This window comes from Idiotropiscis lumnitzeri, chromosome 8 (genome assembly GCF_059441095.1).
Source record: "Idiotropiscis lumnitzeri isolate Australia: NSW breed Sydney's pygmy pipehorse chromosome 8, RoL_Ilum_1.0, whole genome shotgun sequence".
Lineage (NCBI taxonomy): Eukaryota > Metazoa > Chordata > Actinopteri > Syngnathiformes > Syngnathidae > Idiotropiscis > Idiotropiscis lumnitzeri.
In genome coordinates this window covers 13,871,531-13,887,343 of record NC_142398.1, presented here as the reverse complement: position 1 = coordinate 13,887,343, position 15,813 = coordinate 13,871,531, and the positions used below count along the sequence as shown (strand labels likewise).

The 15,813-nt window shown below is 42.2% G+C and overlaps 1 protein-coding gene across 4 annotated transcripts in view; it reads right to left on the bottom strand.

Annotated features, from left to right (window-relative positions):
- Window positions 1-4,398: 4,398 nt before the first annotated feature.
- The window catches only part of grin2bb (glutamate receptor, ionotropic, N-methyl D-aspartate 2B, genome duplicate b), an 85,731-nt gene continuing 74,316 nt past the window's right edge, over window positions 4,399-15,813 (bottom strand). For all 4 annotated transcript variants that reach the window (XM_088301754.1, XM_088301757.1, XM_088301755.1 and 1 more), the window contains exons 14-16: window positions 14,897-15,084; window positions 12,732-12,970; window positions 4,399-10,082 (exon numbers count right to left, since the gene is read on the bottom strand). In XM_088301754.1, the coding sequence (XP_088157880.1) occupies window positions 7,719-10,082; window positions 12,732-12,970; window positions 14,897-15,084 (2,791 nt within the window). In that variant the 3' untranslated portion in view covers window positions 4,399-7,718. The remainder of the gene's footprint in view (window positions 10,083-12,731; window positions 12,971-14,896; window positions 15,085-15,813) is intronic.

Below are 15,813 nucleotides of genomic sequence, written 5' to 3'. Positions count from 1 at the left end.
GACAGAGATTTTGATAACATCAATTATGGCTATCACCACAGTTTCCCACTGATGTGCTTCCAGACTGACATGACATAAACACAAAAAAAAGCCAAAGAAAAAGCTTATATTCCTTTCGATGAGGCCCGAGAGCGGGGGACTGACCGGCAAAAAAGGGCCAAGTTAAAAAGGAGTGTACTTTTTTGTAATACTACGTTCACTTACAATAACATACTTACTCGTGTTATTTTTTTGTAGATTATTTACAAAGTCCTAAATCTAATTCAAATGAAAATGCACTTAATGCACTTCATTGCCAGTGACTAATTTAAGGAAGGAAACTTCAACTACTGAATGAAATAAAAAGAGACAAAAGAAAAATGTTGCTTGATCATTGAATAAAATTCAATTTAAATCCACTTACCTTCTTATGGCTTTATTATGGTGGTGTTTCGTCAAACCGAAGTGGGTTTTCATCTCCTTATTCTTCATCCCCTCTTCTTTTTTGTCTCCTTCTTCTTTCTTCTTCTCTACGAACGTGATGGACTACCCAGCTCTGTAAAATGTAAAGAAATGCCCAATCAATATTACAACAAACGAGAAGACTCCCTCTGCTGGCTGATTAGTATACTGCTTGCTCCCTGTTGCAAGTACATTTATTGAGGTGACCCCAGAGAACTTCATAAACGTGTCAAAATGACCAAAATTATCCGGAATATAGAGAAGAAAAATAGGGGAAGAAAAAAAGAGGAGGAAAAAAATAGTTGAGTGAGAGTTCAATTTGTTGCTCCTTTTGGTTCGTGTAATTAGATGTCACAAAAGCAAGTCAGTTGCATGATATGTTTGACTGTAACAACATATTTTCTTTTATATTTTAGATAGTGTGACCTCCTAGAAATTAAACGCAATGTTAAAAATCCAACAACTCACCTTTCGGGTGTTGGCTTCAGTGGCTCTGCTCTTCCATACAAGGAGGTGCAGTGAGTTAATAAGATGACGATGGGCTCAACTCATGACAGTTGCGTAGAGAGAGGCAGTGAAAGTTGGGAGGCCTCAGCAGAGGTGTTTTCCAAGCACAATTGGAGCCGCCGGGAAACAAAAGGAAGACAAGAAATTGAAAGACTGAAAACAAAGGAAAGAAACAATAATTTGATGAAGATGCTTTGTGCATCTTCACCCTTAAAAATTGTGAGTATTTCTTCTTACCTTATTAACAGCATCACAACCAGAGCTCACTTAAGGAACAATTGTAGTTACACATTTATTATTGTACAAGGCAAACATTTCAAGAAGGCAAATGACGATGCAACATGTTTTAGCCAGATGTGAAACATCTTCCCCAGATGACTGTTTACTTCTCCTTTTCACTGCATTTTCTCTCCACCTTCATTCCGCATGTCTATAAATCTGTTCTAATACCTAAACAGTGAGTCAGCGGCTTACTGTGATCCAGTGTGATTAACACTCCATGTTATGAGGATTCATGCACTACCTGCTACACAGATGTGCAGCGATTTTGATACTGTTGTCCTTCCATTTTCTATAGCGCTTTTCCTCATTAGGGTTGGAGCCGATTCGCAGCTGACTTTGCCCGAAAGTCAGATGAAACCCTGGACTGGTCGCCAGTCAATCACATACAGAGACAGACACCCAATCACACTCATATTCACACCACCACTCAGTGGGAACTGCACCCACGCTGCCTGCTCGGAAGTTTGGCTATTGAACCATTAAAAACCATCAGCGACTTCTCATCATTTCACAGTGTACAATATAATTATAATTAGAATAATGGAAATGAGTAATAATAAATTACAGAGTGATCCTCTGGCCTTCTTCCTGCAGGGTGCGTCCTCTATCAGAAACCATCAACGACCTGTTCAGAGAAGTCACCATGCTGCATCAGCGTATCACAGAGCTCTCCGATCGCCTAGCAACCTTGGAACCGTTCTTCCGTCGCCATGGCTACCGCGAGGAGAGGCTCGGGGATGACCTGTCTTTGACGCGTCAGAGCCTGACAGGTGAGGAGGCGAGCCTGACTCGCTCCAAAGCAAGCGCATGGGTGGGGACCATCCCAAAGAGGGCGAGCCGGCTGGTGAGGAGGCGGCGGGTGAATGCGTTGAACAGTGCACACTGACAGCTCATGTACAAAACATTGAAGAGTTTGACAATTTGCAAACATTTTTATTATTTCATTATATAATTATTAATATTGTTTGAAGTATTGACCCAGTTTATCCTGGTGGCCTCATGTCTTCATAAGGAACCTCTTGTGGTATATTTTTTTACTTTGGTTTATAAGAACTTTGTGCTGTCCACATAATAAACCTTTAGAACTGTCTAATGTTGTGGTTACTAATCAAGAGAAAATTTGTTTTTTACCTCCATCACAATGCAGTTTCACCCCAAAGTCAACAAATGAGCCCAAAATGAAGAGAAGCACAATAGAAAATAGAAGGTTGGATGAATTAAAAAAACAAACAATTAAATGCTTGGTCAAGACTGTAGCTTTGATATACCTTCTTTTGGCAACAATGGGCAAAAAGTTTTCTTGTTACTTACATTATTGTGTGACAAATCATGAAGAAACACAAAAATATAAAAGTCATATTTAGCCATGACTATATATATATATATATATATATATATATATATATATATATATATATATATTTTGCCCCCCCCAAAAAAAATCACAAAAAATGTTTTTGAATCTTGCTTAAATGTTTAGGCTTTTGCTATGCCACATGGTGCCACAAGATGTCAGCAATGACTTGGGCAGCCGCCACAAGGAGTGACGACCAAGTTTTGAAACCAGGACAGATTCCACTACCTGAGAGTTCTTTTTGTTTCTGTTTTGGACTAAGATAGTGGATGATATCGTGACAAGAATTGCGCTCACATCGTATCTTAATACATGGCTTACAATATCGTCAGGTGTGTCGCGAGAACTTATCCAAAGTCAATTATTTTGACAAAAATGTATTTTTAATTAAAAAACATTTTTTGTTAATCTATCTATTCCAACCACAAATAGTAACAGGTAAAACAATCCATTTCTCTTCCACTCGTTGACAGAAAGTGCATTATTAATCCACTTTTTGTGAACCGTTTTCCCAAGTGGTGTGCTGTGACTTTTTTTTTTTCTGGTGGGAAATACGTGCCTTGGTTCAATAAAGGTTGTGATATTTCCCTGCTCTATCTTGACCTATATTCAGCAGGTGCCGATTTTCTATAAACATTTTGACAGTAAAACACACACATACAAACACACACACTCTCACACACAAATGGAAGTCTTGTTCATGCAATGTGGTATATAAATAAAACTGCCTAGCCTTGCCTTAAAAAAAAAAAAAAAAAAAAAATTACCCCCACATTTCCACTTGTGGCCCACTCTGCTTTATTTCTTTTAAAATCCGCCCTTTCTACACTACACTTCCTCATGTATTAACCCATACATGAAACATGTAGCATCCCTCTTGCAGCGCTCTTTCTTCTTCCTCCTCTTCTCTCTCCTGTGCATATGTGGGCGTCAAGATCAGGCTGTGCTTTCCATTTTGGTTTTACTATTGTCAATGCATTGTTGTTTCCGATCCAGTTAAGATGCTATGGGAATACTGTTTAAATCTCTCTTTCGCTCCACCAACCCGCCACCCCTTCCACTGCCATCTCTGGAAAAAGAGCCAGTTGCTAGGTAACAGTTAATTGTCAAGAAGTAGTTACATGTGTTGCAATGCACGCCGTGTTTGTCAGCCTGATGATGTTGGGAGAGAACAAGTGAGCAGAATAAGACACTGATGGAGAGATTGCTACTTTAAAAAAAAAATGAAAACAAGATGTAAAATGATAAGGGATTAGTTCAGTGAATGTGTTGTGCGCCAGTAGATGTAAAGATCTGCCCACATAAAGGAGGCGTTGGTACACTTTAAAACCTGCTGCTTCTTTATATATCCCCCGTTGCTGGACAAGGCTTTCAGAAGAAAGCATATCTGAGGAACAAGGGGGTGTTTTTGGATTGCTTTAATGTCAGCATCATTTCCCTCAATATGCTTATGTATTGTTATAACTGCATTGCATATTCTGAAACACACTATTATTTTGAGGTGCAAAAAGTTCATCTCATCTCATTCGTTATTTAGAAGACCATGAAAAGCAAAGGATGTATGGATTGGATGTATAAAACAAACATGGTTACCCAACTAATTTCTTTGGCATTTACATACACACAAACTGTCACAAGCGAGAGTTGCGCCGTTGTGGGAGTGAACACACAACCAAATTTCATATCTATTGTAGTTATATTATATATATATATATATATATATATATATATAGAGAGAGAGAGAGAGAGCAATAATATAATTAAAAATTGTGTTGATAAAGAAAGTTAAAACATGATGAGATGACAAGCATGTGTGAGATTTCACTTTTTTTTTTTATTAATACTCAACACTTTTATTCCAAAGAGACAGAAGAATAATATTTCTCAGCACTTATTTGCACATCGACTGTGTGTGATTTCAATCTCATTGTTCAAATATTACTAAATATTCCATCAAATCTGAAATGCTTTCTTCACACAAGTAAGTAATTTGCATACAAAAAAAAGTGAGGGTGAACAAGATTTGGAGTCGTATGTACATTTTTCACAATCTGTACAGGTCTGGGATGGTGTTTGATCGTCTGAGGCCCGAACAGAAGAGGAACAAAAGTGGAACGACATTGTGCTTCCCATGGACCAGTTGGTGCAGACGTTCTCCTCCGGGTCAAAACAAACCGAGCAAACGTGCACTTTCTGTCATTATAAACAATTGCACATTAATGCGTCCTGAAGTAGTTATAAAACAATTTTGTAAGGGGCACCAAGATTTATCCCAAACAGACATTTTTCTTTGCCGTTTTGTACATTTTTTTTTTAAATATCAAAAATCCATGAGTGCCTCTATTTACATGGAGTTGTATAGTACATATAAAAGAAGTGTGTATTCCTCACTCACGCTGTTTTCCGCGCACACACAGAGGTAATCAAGCTTACAAATTCAGGCACGTACGACAACAGAAATCATGTATTGTGATTTTTTTTTTTTTTTTAAAAGGAGAAAAAGAAGAAAAGTATGCAAAAGGCTTCTTCAGTGATTTTGAGCAAAACCTCCAACATGTTCAAGAACATTTAGCCAACACAACCATTAAATCAATTTTGTAGAACAATGAATGTCATGGTGACTTGGCAGTATTAATTTTTGATTCTGGTGTGTTAGATTGGCGTTTTTCTTGCAAGGACCAGCACACGCACACGCACACTTACACTAACACTGATCCAGTACCAACGACATTTCGAAAAGGTAAACTTTCAAAAACACCCAGTTGTTGGCCTAAAAGTTAAAATTGTCAAAACAGAAAGAAAGAAAAGTGTATACATGCAAACGCTTATCATACATACTGACTTGTCAACCAAGTCTAATAAAATTACTTTCAATTTTTAAACGGGGTGGACAAGGAACCACTCAGTATTGTGTGCGCCATGTTTTAAATTTGGCATGAAAAAAAATAGCATTTTGAGGGATTCACGTAGTCCATAGGGAATGGGAATCATTTTCAACAGTGACGTTACTCATGCAGAATAAAAGGAAGTTGAACATAAAGAAAAAAAGAGGATTGAATATAAGTGAAACCATCGAAGTCAAAGTCCCCTTGTTGTTGGCAGATGGGGGAAACATTTATTTGTCCAAATGAATTTTTGAGCATATTAAACAATATTTCTAGTAATATTTCAAGAAGGTCAGAGAAAGGACAAGTGATGCCATGAAATGATAAGAGCAAACCAATTAACTAAGGGATCTATTTTTGTGAACAAAAATCCTGCGCAGTGTTGGTAATTTCGCAGACAAGAGCAGAGTGGCGGATCTGTGAGAGGGAGGGCTTCGCCGTTCTGGGAGTGGTCATGGCCGACTTTAATCATTGACATTCTTCTCTCATTCTCTATATATGGCGCACTAGTCTGCGTTACAGTCTCAACATGGCGCAGCAAACAACTTTACCGTGAAGTGGGAACTTGGACATCGCCACCCACCTGATCGTTCCTGTGCACCCCCATAACTGTGCCAAACACGCAGTGAGCCATGCGCTTGTCCGAAAATCAGGATCTGTTGGCATGTGCGTTCAGCCACTGATGCACTGTCTATAAAAATGCAGCCCTGATTGTATTTTTGCGTTGTTGTTGGCTTATTTTTTTGTATGTGTTTTTGTGATGCTACTATAGAATGGTATCAGGTATGGCAAAGAGGAAAAGTCTGATGATAAGCAAAGAACCAGAAATGGAATCCCAACATTGCAAGCAGGAACCAATGTCACTTATGGAAACTGGTCAATTACTTATTAAATTAATCCTTTTACCAAAATGTATATGTATATATATATTTATATATATATATATATATATATAGGCCTTGTGATATTGTTAAATATTAGATATAAAATAATATTAACATGCAGAGTTATTCACTTTGAGTGCATTTTGTCCAGAACACCACAAATGCCATGATCAGTGAACATAAAAGCAACATGCAGGCGATCAGTTATGGTAGAAATAATATAGTAGGATAACATCATCGATAACAGTGTTGGTTTTTGTGGCTGAGAGGAAGATTTAATTATTCTGGCACGGGGACCCATCAATTATGAATACCATTCTACTGGTGTTGAGTGTCAGTGAAACATCCCGCATTACTGCAACATTTCTCTATTTGTCTTTAGAAAGTTTGACATCTTAGTTTAACCTCAACTCCCTGAAACTTTGTCATCGTCACAACTTTGTCTTACAAGTGACTCCTGTGATCAAAGTTCCACGAGATTTTTGCCCTGAAATGAAGGAACCAATTGTCTGGAGGAAAAACATTAACATTAACCCTTTAAGGCACATCCAGCTCGAAATGTGAGACTCTTTTGGTGCTGCTGAGCAGAAAGCAAGAAAGCGAGATGGAAGGGCAAATCAGTATGATGATTTAGGCTTCCGCAGCTGGAAAAAAAGACCTTTGAAAAAAATTAAGCCAATAAGTACATTGTACTTAGCAAGTCATGCCTTTTTGTCACATACACGTCACAATACTCAAACGTTTTGAAAAGTAAATAAATAAATAAATAAAAATATGAAGAAATAATTCATTGCAAAGAAGAATCCAAAATGACAGGAGCTCCCAAAATATTCAAAGTTGTCCACAAGTCTCCTGTGACGTTGGTAAGCTAAGAAACAATCAACATCATACAAACACTACTTGAATAAATAAAATTGGAAAACAAACCAATCATCTTGAAACACTTGAGTAATATTCAGTAATAATATTAACACTAATGGTACAATTATTGTTAATTTACCCTGTTACTTCAGCAGTGTTGATTTCTCATTCATGATTGTAATACTGTTGTGAAAGCAAAAATTAGTTTTGGAACAATGATCTGATAAAGAGAGCAGCTCCTCCGTCTGTCTTTCCCTACCTCCTTCCCAGCACCACAATCTTCCCTCGTCGTTGAAAACTTGCCGTCGATGGGATTTGACCACAGTCTGGCTTTGAGCAGCCGTCGCGCATCGTCCAGATTGTTGCGATTAGTGGCTTGAGAACGAATCCCACTCGTTTCGTCACCTTCTCTTTGCAAAAAGAGGCCACAGCAACTGAACTTTTTTTTTTTTTGTTCTCTGTTGTCCTCGTTTGTCTTTACCCACTGTCGCTTCTCTCCTCCCCTCAGACGTCCGACTCTATGCTGGAGAGCTTTTCATAAACGTGTCCATTGCTCGCACCATTGAAGGGTCTTTGCCCCAAACCTAACGTGTCCCGGCTCCCAGGCATGAGCTTGTTGACCCCGAGATGGTTGGCCATGGGACCGCCCACCCCGCCCAGACACAGATCTTTAGGGAACCTGGGGGCTACATTGGACATCACCCCAGCCGTGGCAGACGCAGGCAAATAAGAAGTCGCCCCCATGGAGCCCCGGAAGTCCCCTCCTCCTCGGCTGTTGTTGAGTAGCTGCTGCTGCTGTTGCTGCGTCTGTGGCTTTTTGATGTAGTACGGTTTGGCACCGTGTAAAAGACACTGGTCATCGCCGAAGGTTGGGATGAAGGGGTTCTGGTTCACCTTATCTGGGTAGAGAGATTTAGACAAGGAGTAAGTCCCGGCGCCTCTGCTACCACCACCACCGCTCCCACCTCCCATCATTGCCCTGTCCCTGTCTCTTAGGTCCCGCTCGCCCACGGACCGCCGATGCAACCCACCTTCGCCTCCGCGAAACAAACTGAAGGAGGAGCCTCCTTTAGCCCTGTCGCCGCCTATTCCCCCAAACATGGGAGACTCTCGTTCCCCAGCGTACCTCTCAAACATCTGAGCATACGGGCTGGGGCCCTCCATGTAGCGGTCTTTGTCTTTAAGGCTCACACTTCGGGGTTGGGCAAACTGGCCGCCAACGCCGCCGCCGACCCCTCCCGTACGACCTGACCCCTCCCTCTGCAGGTCTACAAATGTGTCATAAGAATGCTGCCTCCGTAGAACCCGCCCACCCGGCCCAAGCTTCCTGCTCTGAGTCGGCGTTTGGCCTGCTCCCATGTTACTCTTCCCCGCAGCAAACATTAAGTTGTTATCCTCGCTGATGTTGTAGAGGTTGCTCGGCTGAATCTTACACGAGTCACAGCGCTTGCAGCTAGCAGAGCTGGGGCGAATGTTGCTCGCCCCAATTCCACTAGCTGGGCACGAGCCCCCGACCCCTCCACTGTGGTGACACACACTGTGGCAGTTTCGACACTCCCAGTCACCACCAGCTATGCCACCTGCTCCCAGTCCGGAAACGCCCTTCTCCCAGCATGTGTGGGCCTGCTGACCCGCCGACACTGAGCCAAGCCCACCTTTTGAGTCCTGCTTCTTGCATTTACCTTTGAGAAAGTCTTCGACGGGAACTAAGCTTTTACAGATACCACCACCGCTACCGACGCCCACACCACTTCCTCCACTTCCACCCTCTTGCTCCCACTTGCCCTCCTTAGAGCGGAATTGGTCCGCATAGAATTCCCTCAAGTTCTCTTTGTCTTTGCGGAATAAGTAAGGTGAAGCGTTACCCCCTCCTCGCTTCCGCTCCAGGGGAGGTGAGATGGTGCGGTGTGCCAATGGCCCGTGAGGGAAGTGGTGGTGGACGGTGTGGTGGTGGGGTCTCCTCCTGAAGCCGCTCAGCTCTATCTCGTCCTGCTCCCGTCTGCACTTGGCAGAGGCTGGCCGCTTTTTCAGGCTGTCCCTGTACTGCTTATGCCGCTTGGCGTTGCCCTCCAGGTTGCCGTAGGTGACTGTGTGAGTGGAGATATCCGACACGTCAGAGCGGATGTTTCCATCGTCACCCCCTGAGCCACCCCCAGCCCCTCCTCCACCACAGAACCTCTCGTGACCCCCGATGAGCCCTGTGCTGGATGCACCTCCTTTGAACGAAAACCTCCCATACACATTGGTTCCCTTGAACCCAACTTGGTTGGAATCCGCAGGGGGGTGACCCGCAATCAGGTCAAACTTATTGGTATTCCTGTGAGTCATGGAGGGGCGGGGCTGGGTGGTGAAGATGGGTGCTACTCCTCCCCCTAGACTTTCGCAATCGAACATGCCACCTTCCAATGAGCTAGCACTGCCTAAGCTACGCGGCCTATTAGGTGGGGGGCCGGACATACCCAAAGCCGAGACTGGGTGATGGTGCCGGTAATGGTCCTGGTACAAGTTGTTGTCCTTCAGGGGCAAATTCCCAAAAGTCCTCTCCACCTCGCTGATGTAGTCAGTGAACATGTTGTCCTCTTGACCATAGGGTGGTGCTGACTTGCAGTCTGCGGGGTGCCCTACGAGGCTGCGTCGGTGCTCCTGAATGTCATAGATGGCTGATTCACGGCCACCATGGTTGTACTCCAGGGCCGCGTGTGGTGAGCCATTAATGCCCGGCACTGCTGTCATGTCTTTGGCAGTGCGTAGCAACCTCAAGATGTTTGAGTGGGTATTGTTCATGTTCTTCTTTATGGATGATGATGGCGAGTCTATGGTTGATTTGTTTTCCTCAATTTGTACTCCGTGTATGCAGCTGTAGATACCCTGGAGTATGGGAATTGGAAATGAGCGGGCAGATATGTGGAGACAGGAAGGGTAAGAGAGATGAAGTGGGAGGAGAAGGAAGAAAAGTGAGAACAATAAAAGGTATGAGCAGTAAAAACGGAGTCTAGTACCAAAGACTTCATAATTTAGACAGGGATTAGTGAAAGTGCCTGTCATGACTGCTTGGTTAAATCTTAATTCCTAAGAAGTGCAAGCAGTTGAGCGTGAAGTCAAGTGTATGAGAGAATTTGCAGCTCTGTCGGGGCCACTTATGCAAGAGTTTTTGTTGAAATATTTTACTAATGATTGACAATGGATCAAAATAATGTGATTTTTACCGTTCTCTTTGCATGTTAACAACATTATGGGGACTGTGAACATTTTTTGTTAAAATAGGACTTCTGAAAATGACAATTGTTCCCATCTAAACACCGAAAACAGAAACCAATGCAAATGTTTCATTTGGTATTGGACAGAAATAGTATCTCAGACAAAAACAACAAATGATTCTCCACCAAAGTGTCCATTTACTCCTCTCCCACTATGCCCTCTTAAGGCTTCTTTATACTCCCGTGTAAGCGTGCGCGACAACGGCCGCATTGCATCACATGACCGACGTGCTGTGCTGCAAAGCACATTGGCAATACGTCTGCGACACAGGCGGCGCACGCGTCAGAAATTCTCGCTGGTCCGTTATGTCACATGCTGCAATGACGTAATCAGGTTTCCTATCGTCGCACGCAGGATTATCAAGAAGTCTTTATTTAGTCTCATATGCGATGTTGAAGAGTAATCACGGATGGTTTTGAATTTGTTGCAGTCTGTTGTGTTGGAAAGTGCTTTGTTAGAGCTCCAGTTGTTGTGAAATGCACCATATAAATAAAGTTGGATTGTATTAGCGCATGTGTCTTCAAAAGGTATGTCGCCACCTACTGTTCCGGCATGCATATTACACCACTTACGGGCAGACCTTTCACTTCGACAATTGTTTGTCTTTAAGCAAAGCAGTTTGGAAATGTTCCTGATAGTCCTGTTAACAAGTTACGGTCAAATCTGAATGGTCAAAAGCTGGTAACGTGCAAGCCAGAACCAAACATCTTTCCTCGAAGGCTTTTCACCATTTACGAAAGAGCTATTGTAGGCTACAAGATGTACAGTATAGTTTACATTAATCAGAAATATGTGTCAGCACAGTTTTATCCATTTTTGGGGGTGAAGGAAAGATGCTCGAGTGAGAATCTTTGATCGGATCTCTCTACACTCGAGCTAGTGTGGCTGCTCTGAGATAGGACAAAATAGAGGTTACCAGCACGCCAGAGACTTTTCCTGCCAACTCTTTGTCCTGCAATAATTCCATTGTTCCATCCTTTATCACTTTTTTTTTTCATAAGAAACCAGGTATGAAGGAAGATAGTAAATACGTATAATATTATTCAAACAGGTATTGAACAAGTTGAACCACCCAAAAAAATCAAATCAGGTTTAGAGCATAGATAAAAGCTCCAATCACGCACGACTTGAAAATGATCACACTTTAAAAAGCAATCAAGGCAGATTTGTGACTTCACACTCCACATGGCCACCAGACAAAAGAAATTGCACAAGTGCTCAAGACCAGTTCTGACTTGTAAGGTCATTTTCATGTCCGTGTGGGTGGGCGTTAAACAAAATGACCATTAGAAACGAGTTTAGCGAGCACCCAAACAATGGTGTCTTTTTGTTTGACAAACGATAGCTGAGACCGTTTTCGTGCAACAACCCTCTCGCTGAAAAGGTAACATTATGCAAATGAATTACCCCTTAAATGGCTATTTCTGGGGAACGAAACAGCCGGCAATGACACTAAGACACCTTGTTAAATGACCCGTCGAAGAAACATTGTAAAGTACTCTAAACTCTTCCCACAGACTTTTGGATCACCGGCTGCAAACGTGCCACATAGCAAGTACATTTCATTTGAAGCGTTGACTTGACTAACAGTTCATTTCTGTCATGACCAGAAAGACTGGGACTTCTGTTAGCTTAGCATTTAGCACTGGTGTCATTTTTGGTTCAGGAATGTGTTTCATGCTCATAGGTCGACATGATAATATAACAGATGTGACTGTAAGGACCTAGTGAGTAACAGAAATCTGGATTTAATAAAAAAAAAATACAATAGCAGCGAGTAGAGCACAGAACCTGCCCCAAGGCAGAGCAATAATGCTAGATGTTAGATGCTAGCGCTGGATTTCTTTCCACTGCCTTGGTGTAAAATACGAAACATGAGTGGACTAGCACTAGTGGTTTTTAAATTTATTTGGTTGTAATCAAGAAAATGACAACGTAAACAAAACAGTAGATGTAGATTTTTTGACGAATAATGTTGAGTGGTAAGGTTACAATAGAGTTACGATGGGTGAGGGTTATGGGTTAGTGTGGAAGTTAAGGTTATTGATTATGGTTTAGGATACATTTACTCGGTTCCAATTACTAAAATAACTTTTTGGATAAAAAGACTGATATTTTGCTATCAATTCATCACACCTGACAGTAAAGCCATCATCGTATTTCCCTGAGTGACGTGTTCCCTCTCCAAATTCTCTATTGCTGGCATCCCCCTGTCAGGTCGAGGTCAACTCCAAAATTTATGCACGCATGTAGACTCACCCTGCTAATAGAGAAGGTGAGTCCGGGCTTTCCGGAACACACGCCCATGAAGCAGAAGCGCAGCTGCCAGTAGAACAAATGTTCACAGATGAAGGTGATAAGTGACAGAACCATGGCTGCCCCGAGCATGTAGAAGACCCCCGCCATGTTGTCCACATCCAGCTGACTGCTCATAACTTCGTTCTTCTCATTGTGGCAGATACCTGTCAGCCATAAAGCCTCGAATTCCTCCATCTCACCTAGAGGAAGCAGAGAAAAGTATGTTTGCGGATCATGATAGCGATATGTGTGATCATTAGGGAGTTGGCCTCAGGTGACTTCGCATGAAAGTGCGAGTGGGGATGAAGGATGTATTTTTCGGGTGGCTAGTTGTTGCCAAAAACAGCTCAGGTCTCATGTATGCGGAACAAATGTCACGTTGCATTATTTTAACTGAACGCCCCACAGAAGATACTCCTAATTAAGGATTGCTTATGCAAGACTGATCATTCTTTGTTGTGGGGGGGGGGGGGGAAACAATTGCCTTCTGGGACTTGACAATCCTCAGGGAGAAAGTTTGCATGGTCATATGAGAAGTATTTCCACCCTAAAATGTGTCCATCTTATTCCCATATCCCTGGGGGCTGCCAAGGGGGGAGGACACGTCCAGTGAGATTTGCTAGATTTGCCCCAATGGTTTGTTTTTCTTTGCTATGAGTGAGAGAGAGAGATTGCGAGGAAGGGTGAGAGAGAGAGGGAGAAAGAGAGATCAAGTGGTGAATATTGTTCCTCAATGCTTGCCTAATACAATAAGATTGTTTGTGCAAATGAGCATGAATGAGTCAATTTGAGAAAGCTGTTAATTTGTTTCATCTTAGATCCTTTAATCTAATTGAACTGTGCTTTGGATTACTTTGACATAAGTTTTCCTATTTTTGTCATGAGCAGCAATAATAACTACTTGTGTTTGGTAGGTCAGGTGACTTATTCTTAATGCCATTATTGAGCAGTCTGCAGGTCAAACATTCCAAGCAGTACTAGTGATTGCTCAGTCATTGCAGGCAGCACAAGTGATGGGTTGGTCATGTAACACGTTCTTTATGTAAACATGGGTAAACCTACATAATCAGTCACTGCAGGCAACAGAGGTGATTGTCATGTGATTTATTCTTAACACACACATTGCTCAGTCTATGGGTTCTACTTCGGCGTGTGGTGTATTTTCATGCGCGGGGAGATTACACGATTAATAAAAAATAAATAAATAAAATGAAGTAAACTAAAATAATTTCGCAGACAAGTTCAGGCTGGTGGACTTGTGAGTGGGGAGGGCTGCGCCGCAGTGGGGGTGGTCACAGCCAATATTAATCATGGCCAATCAAAGTGGCTCCTTTTATTCCTTTTAAATGCGGCATGTTAATAACATACAAAAGTTGCAAAATGGCAGAAGCTTTACTTTATGGCGTGGGAACTAGAGACTTCGTCCAATCATGATCGTTCCTGTTCCCCCCACACCCAGATCTGAGCCAGCCACTGGGATATTTTGGAAAAATATAATAACAATAACGATGATGCTAATGATAATAATACTGATATGTTCAGTTAATGAAGGTCAAGCATTATTCAGTGGGTTTGATGCTGGCTTTTCACGTATAAATGGAAATATGTCTGACATCCACCACACAAGTCCATGAAGCGCTGGTTCTTCCTGTGGCAATTGATAGAAAACATCCAGGAAGCTGGCCCTCTTGGAACAGGATTGAAGAGTCCTGGTCTACATTGTCAGTGAGCACATTGCCAGCCATTGATTAGTCGGTCATGCCTATAATCAGTCTACACAACCTAGGCACAAGAAGTTGTGCCGGCAGCAGACAGATGACAATTAATCCAAAGTATCCCACAGAGTCCCTTCATGGGATACATTTCTCATTTTTTATTAGGATGAATTGGGGGATTTTGACCAAATTAGTTCCCATGAAAGTCTCTTTCCAGATGTGTTTTCAAATCTGGTTTGATGCCGCAAAGTAATGACGGCTACACTTTGCCAACTTGGCTCACAATGACTTGTAGCTTTGATAGCATTGCTGGCTTTGGAATCTAAATCCCAAGTCGTCATCGCAACGAAACATTATCATATACACCATGTGTAAAAATCAGTGCGACCATATCGTCATTCAAGGCCTCACCGTCTCCAAACAGCATGAGGATGGCGAGGTCCACAGCTCGTTTCCAGCCCGAGTCTTTCTGGATGGCGATGCCGTATCCAGTGGAGGCAAACACCTTGCCACTGCCAATAGTGACCAGCTTGCAGCCCTCGTCCCTTCCGGCCATGTAGTTAAGCACTGCTGCGTCATAGATGAAGGCGTCCAGTTTGCTGCCGAGCACAGAAGAGTGGAAGAATGAAGCAAATGTTACGTTTTTTTCCCTAAACAGAGACCCTTTCGGCGCATCCATTTTCTATATCTGTTGTACTTATTAGTGTCACAGGTCCGCTGGACCTGATCTGACCTTTAGGCAAGAGGAGTAGTGCACCCTGAAGTAGTTGCCACTAGTGATAGACCAATATGTTTTTTTCAGGGCCGATACGATACTGGTACCGATACCGGTTATTTGAAGTCATGGTGGCCGACGACCAATATTTGAAGCCAATATTCATTTGTAGAAAAAAAAGGTATAAAATGGAGTCAAGATTTTGAAAAATAAAAACTTCAAAACTTGACTTAGTTTAAATGCCTTTACCCTCAACGTCAGTGATTTACAAGTTAAGGCCTTTTTAGAGCTAAGAAAATAGACAACTTACTTTTATTAGTTGAGCAAAAAGTACACAGAGTTTCCAGGCTCAGCTGCATGTTTTCTAGTTCAATAAAAACAAACCGGCAGCTTTTTGCTGATTGGCTGTTACAAGGGACCAGTCAGATGGTTCTGTGGGCGGGGCAATCTGCTTCTGCAGACAGGGCCACCAGCATAGCAGAGTGAGTGACAAGTGTGCTGCAGCGAGCCAAAATAAACCAGATTTTAATTCCTTGTCCTTGGAAAAAATAGTCTGATGCAGATAATCGGCAAATGCCAAATATTGGCCTGGTCGATAATCGCTCTATTGCAA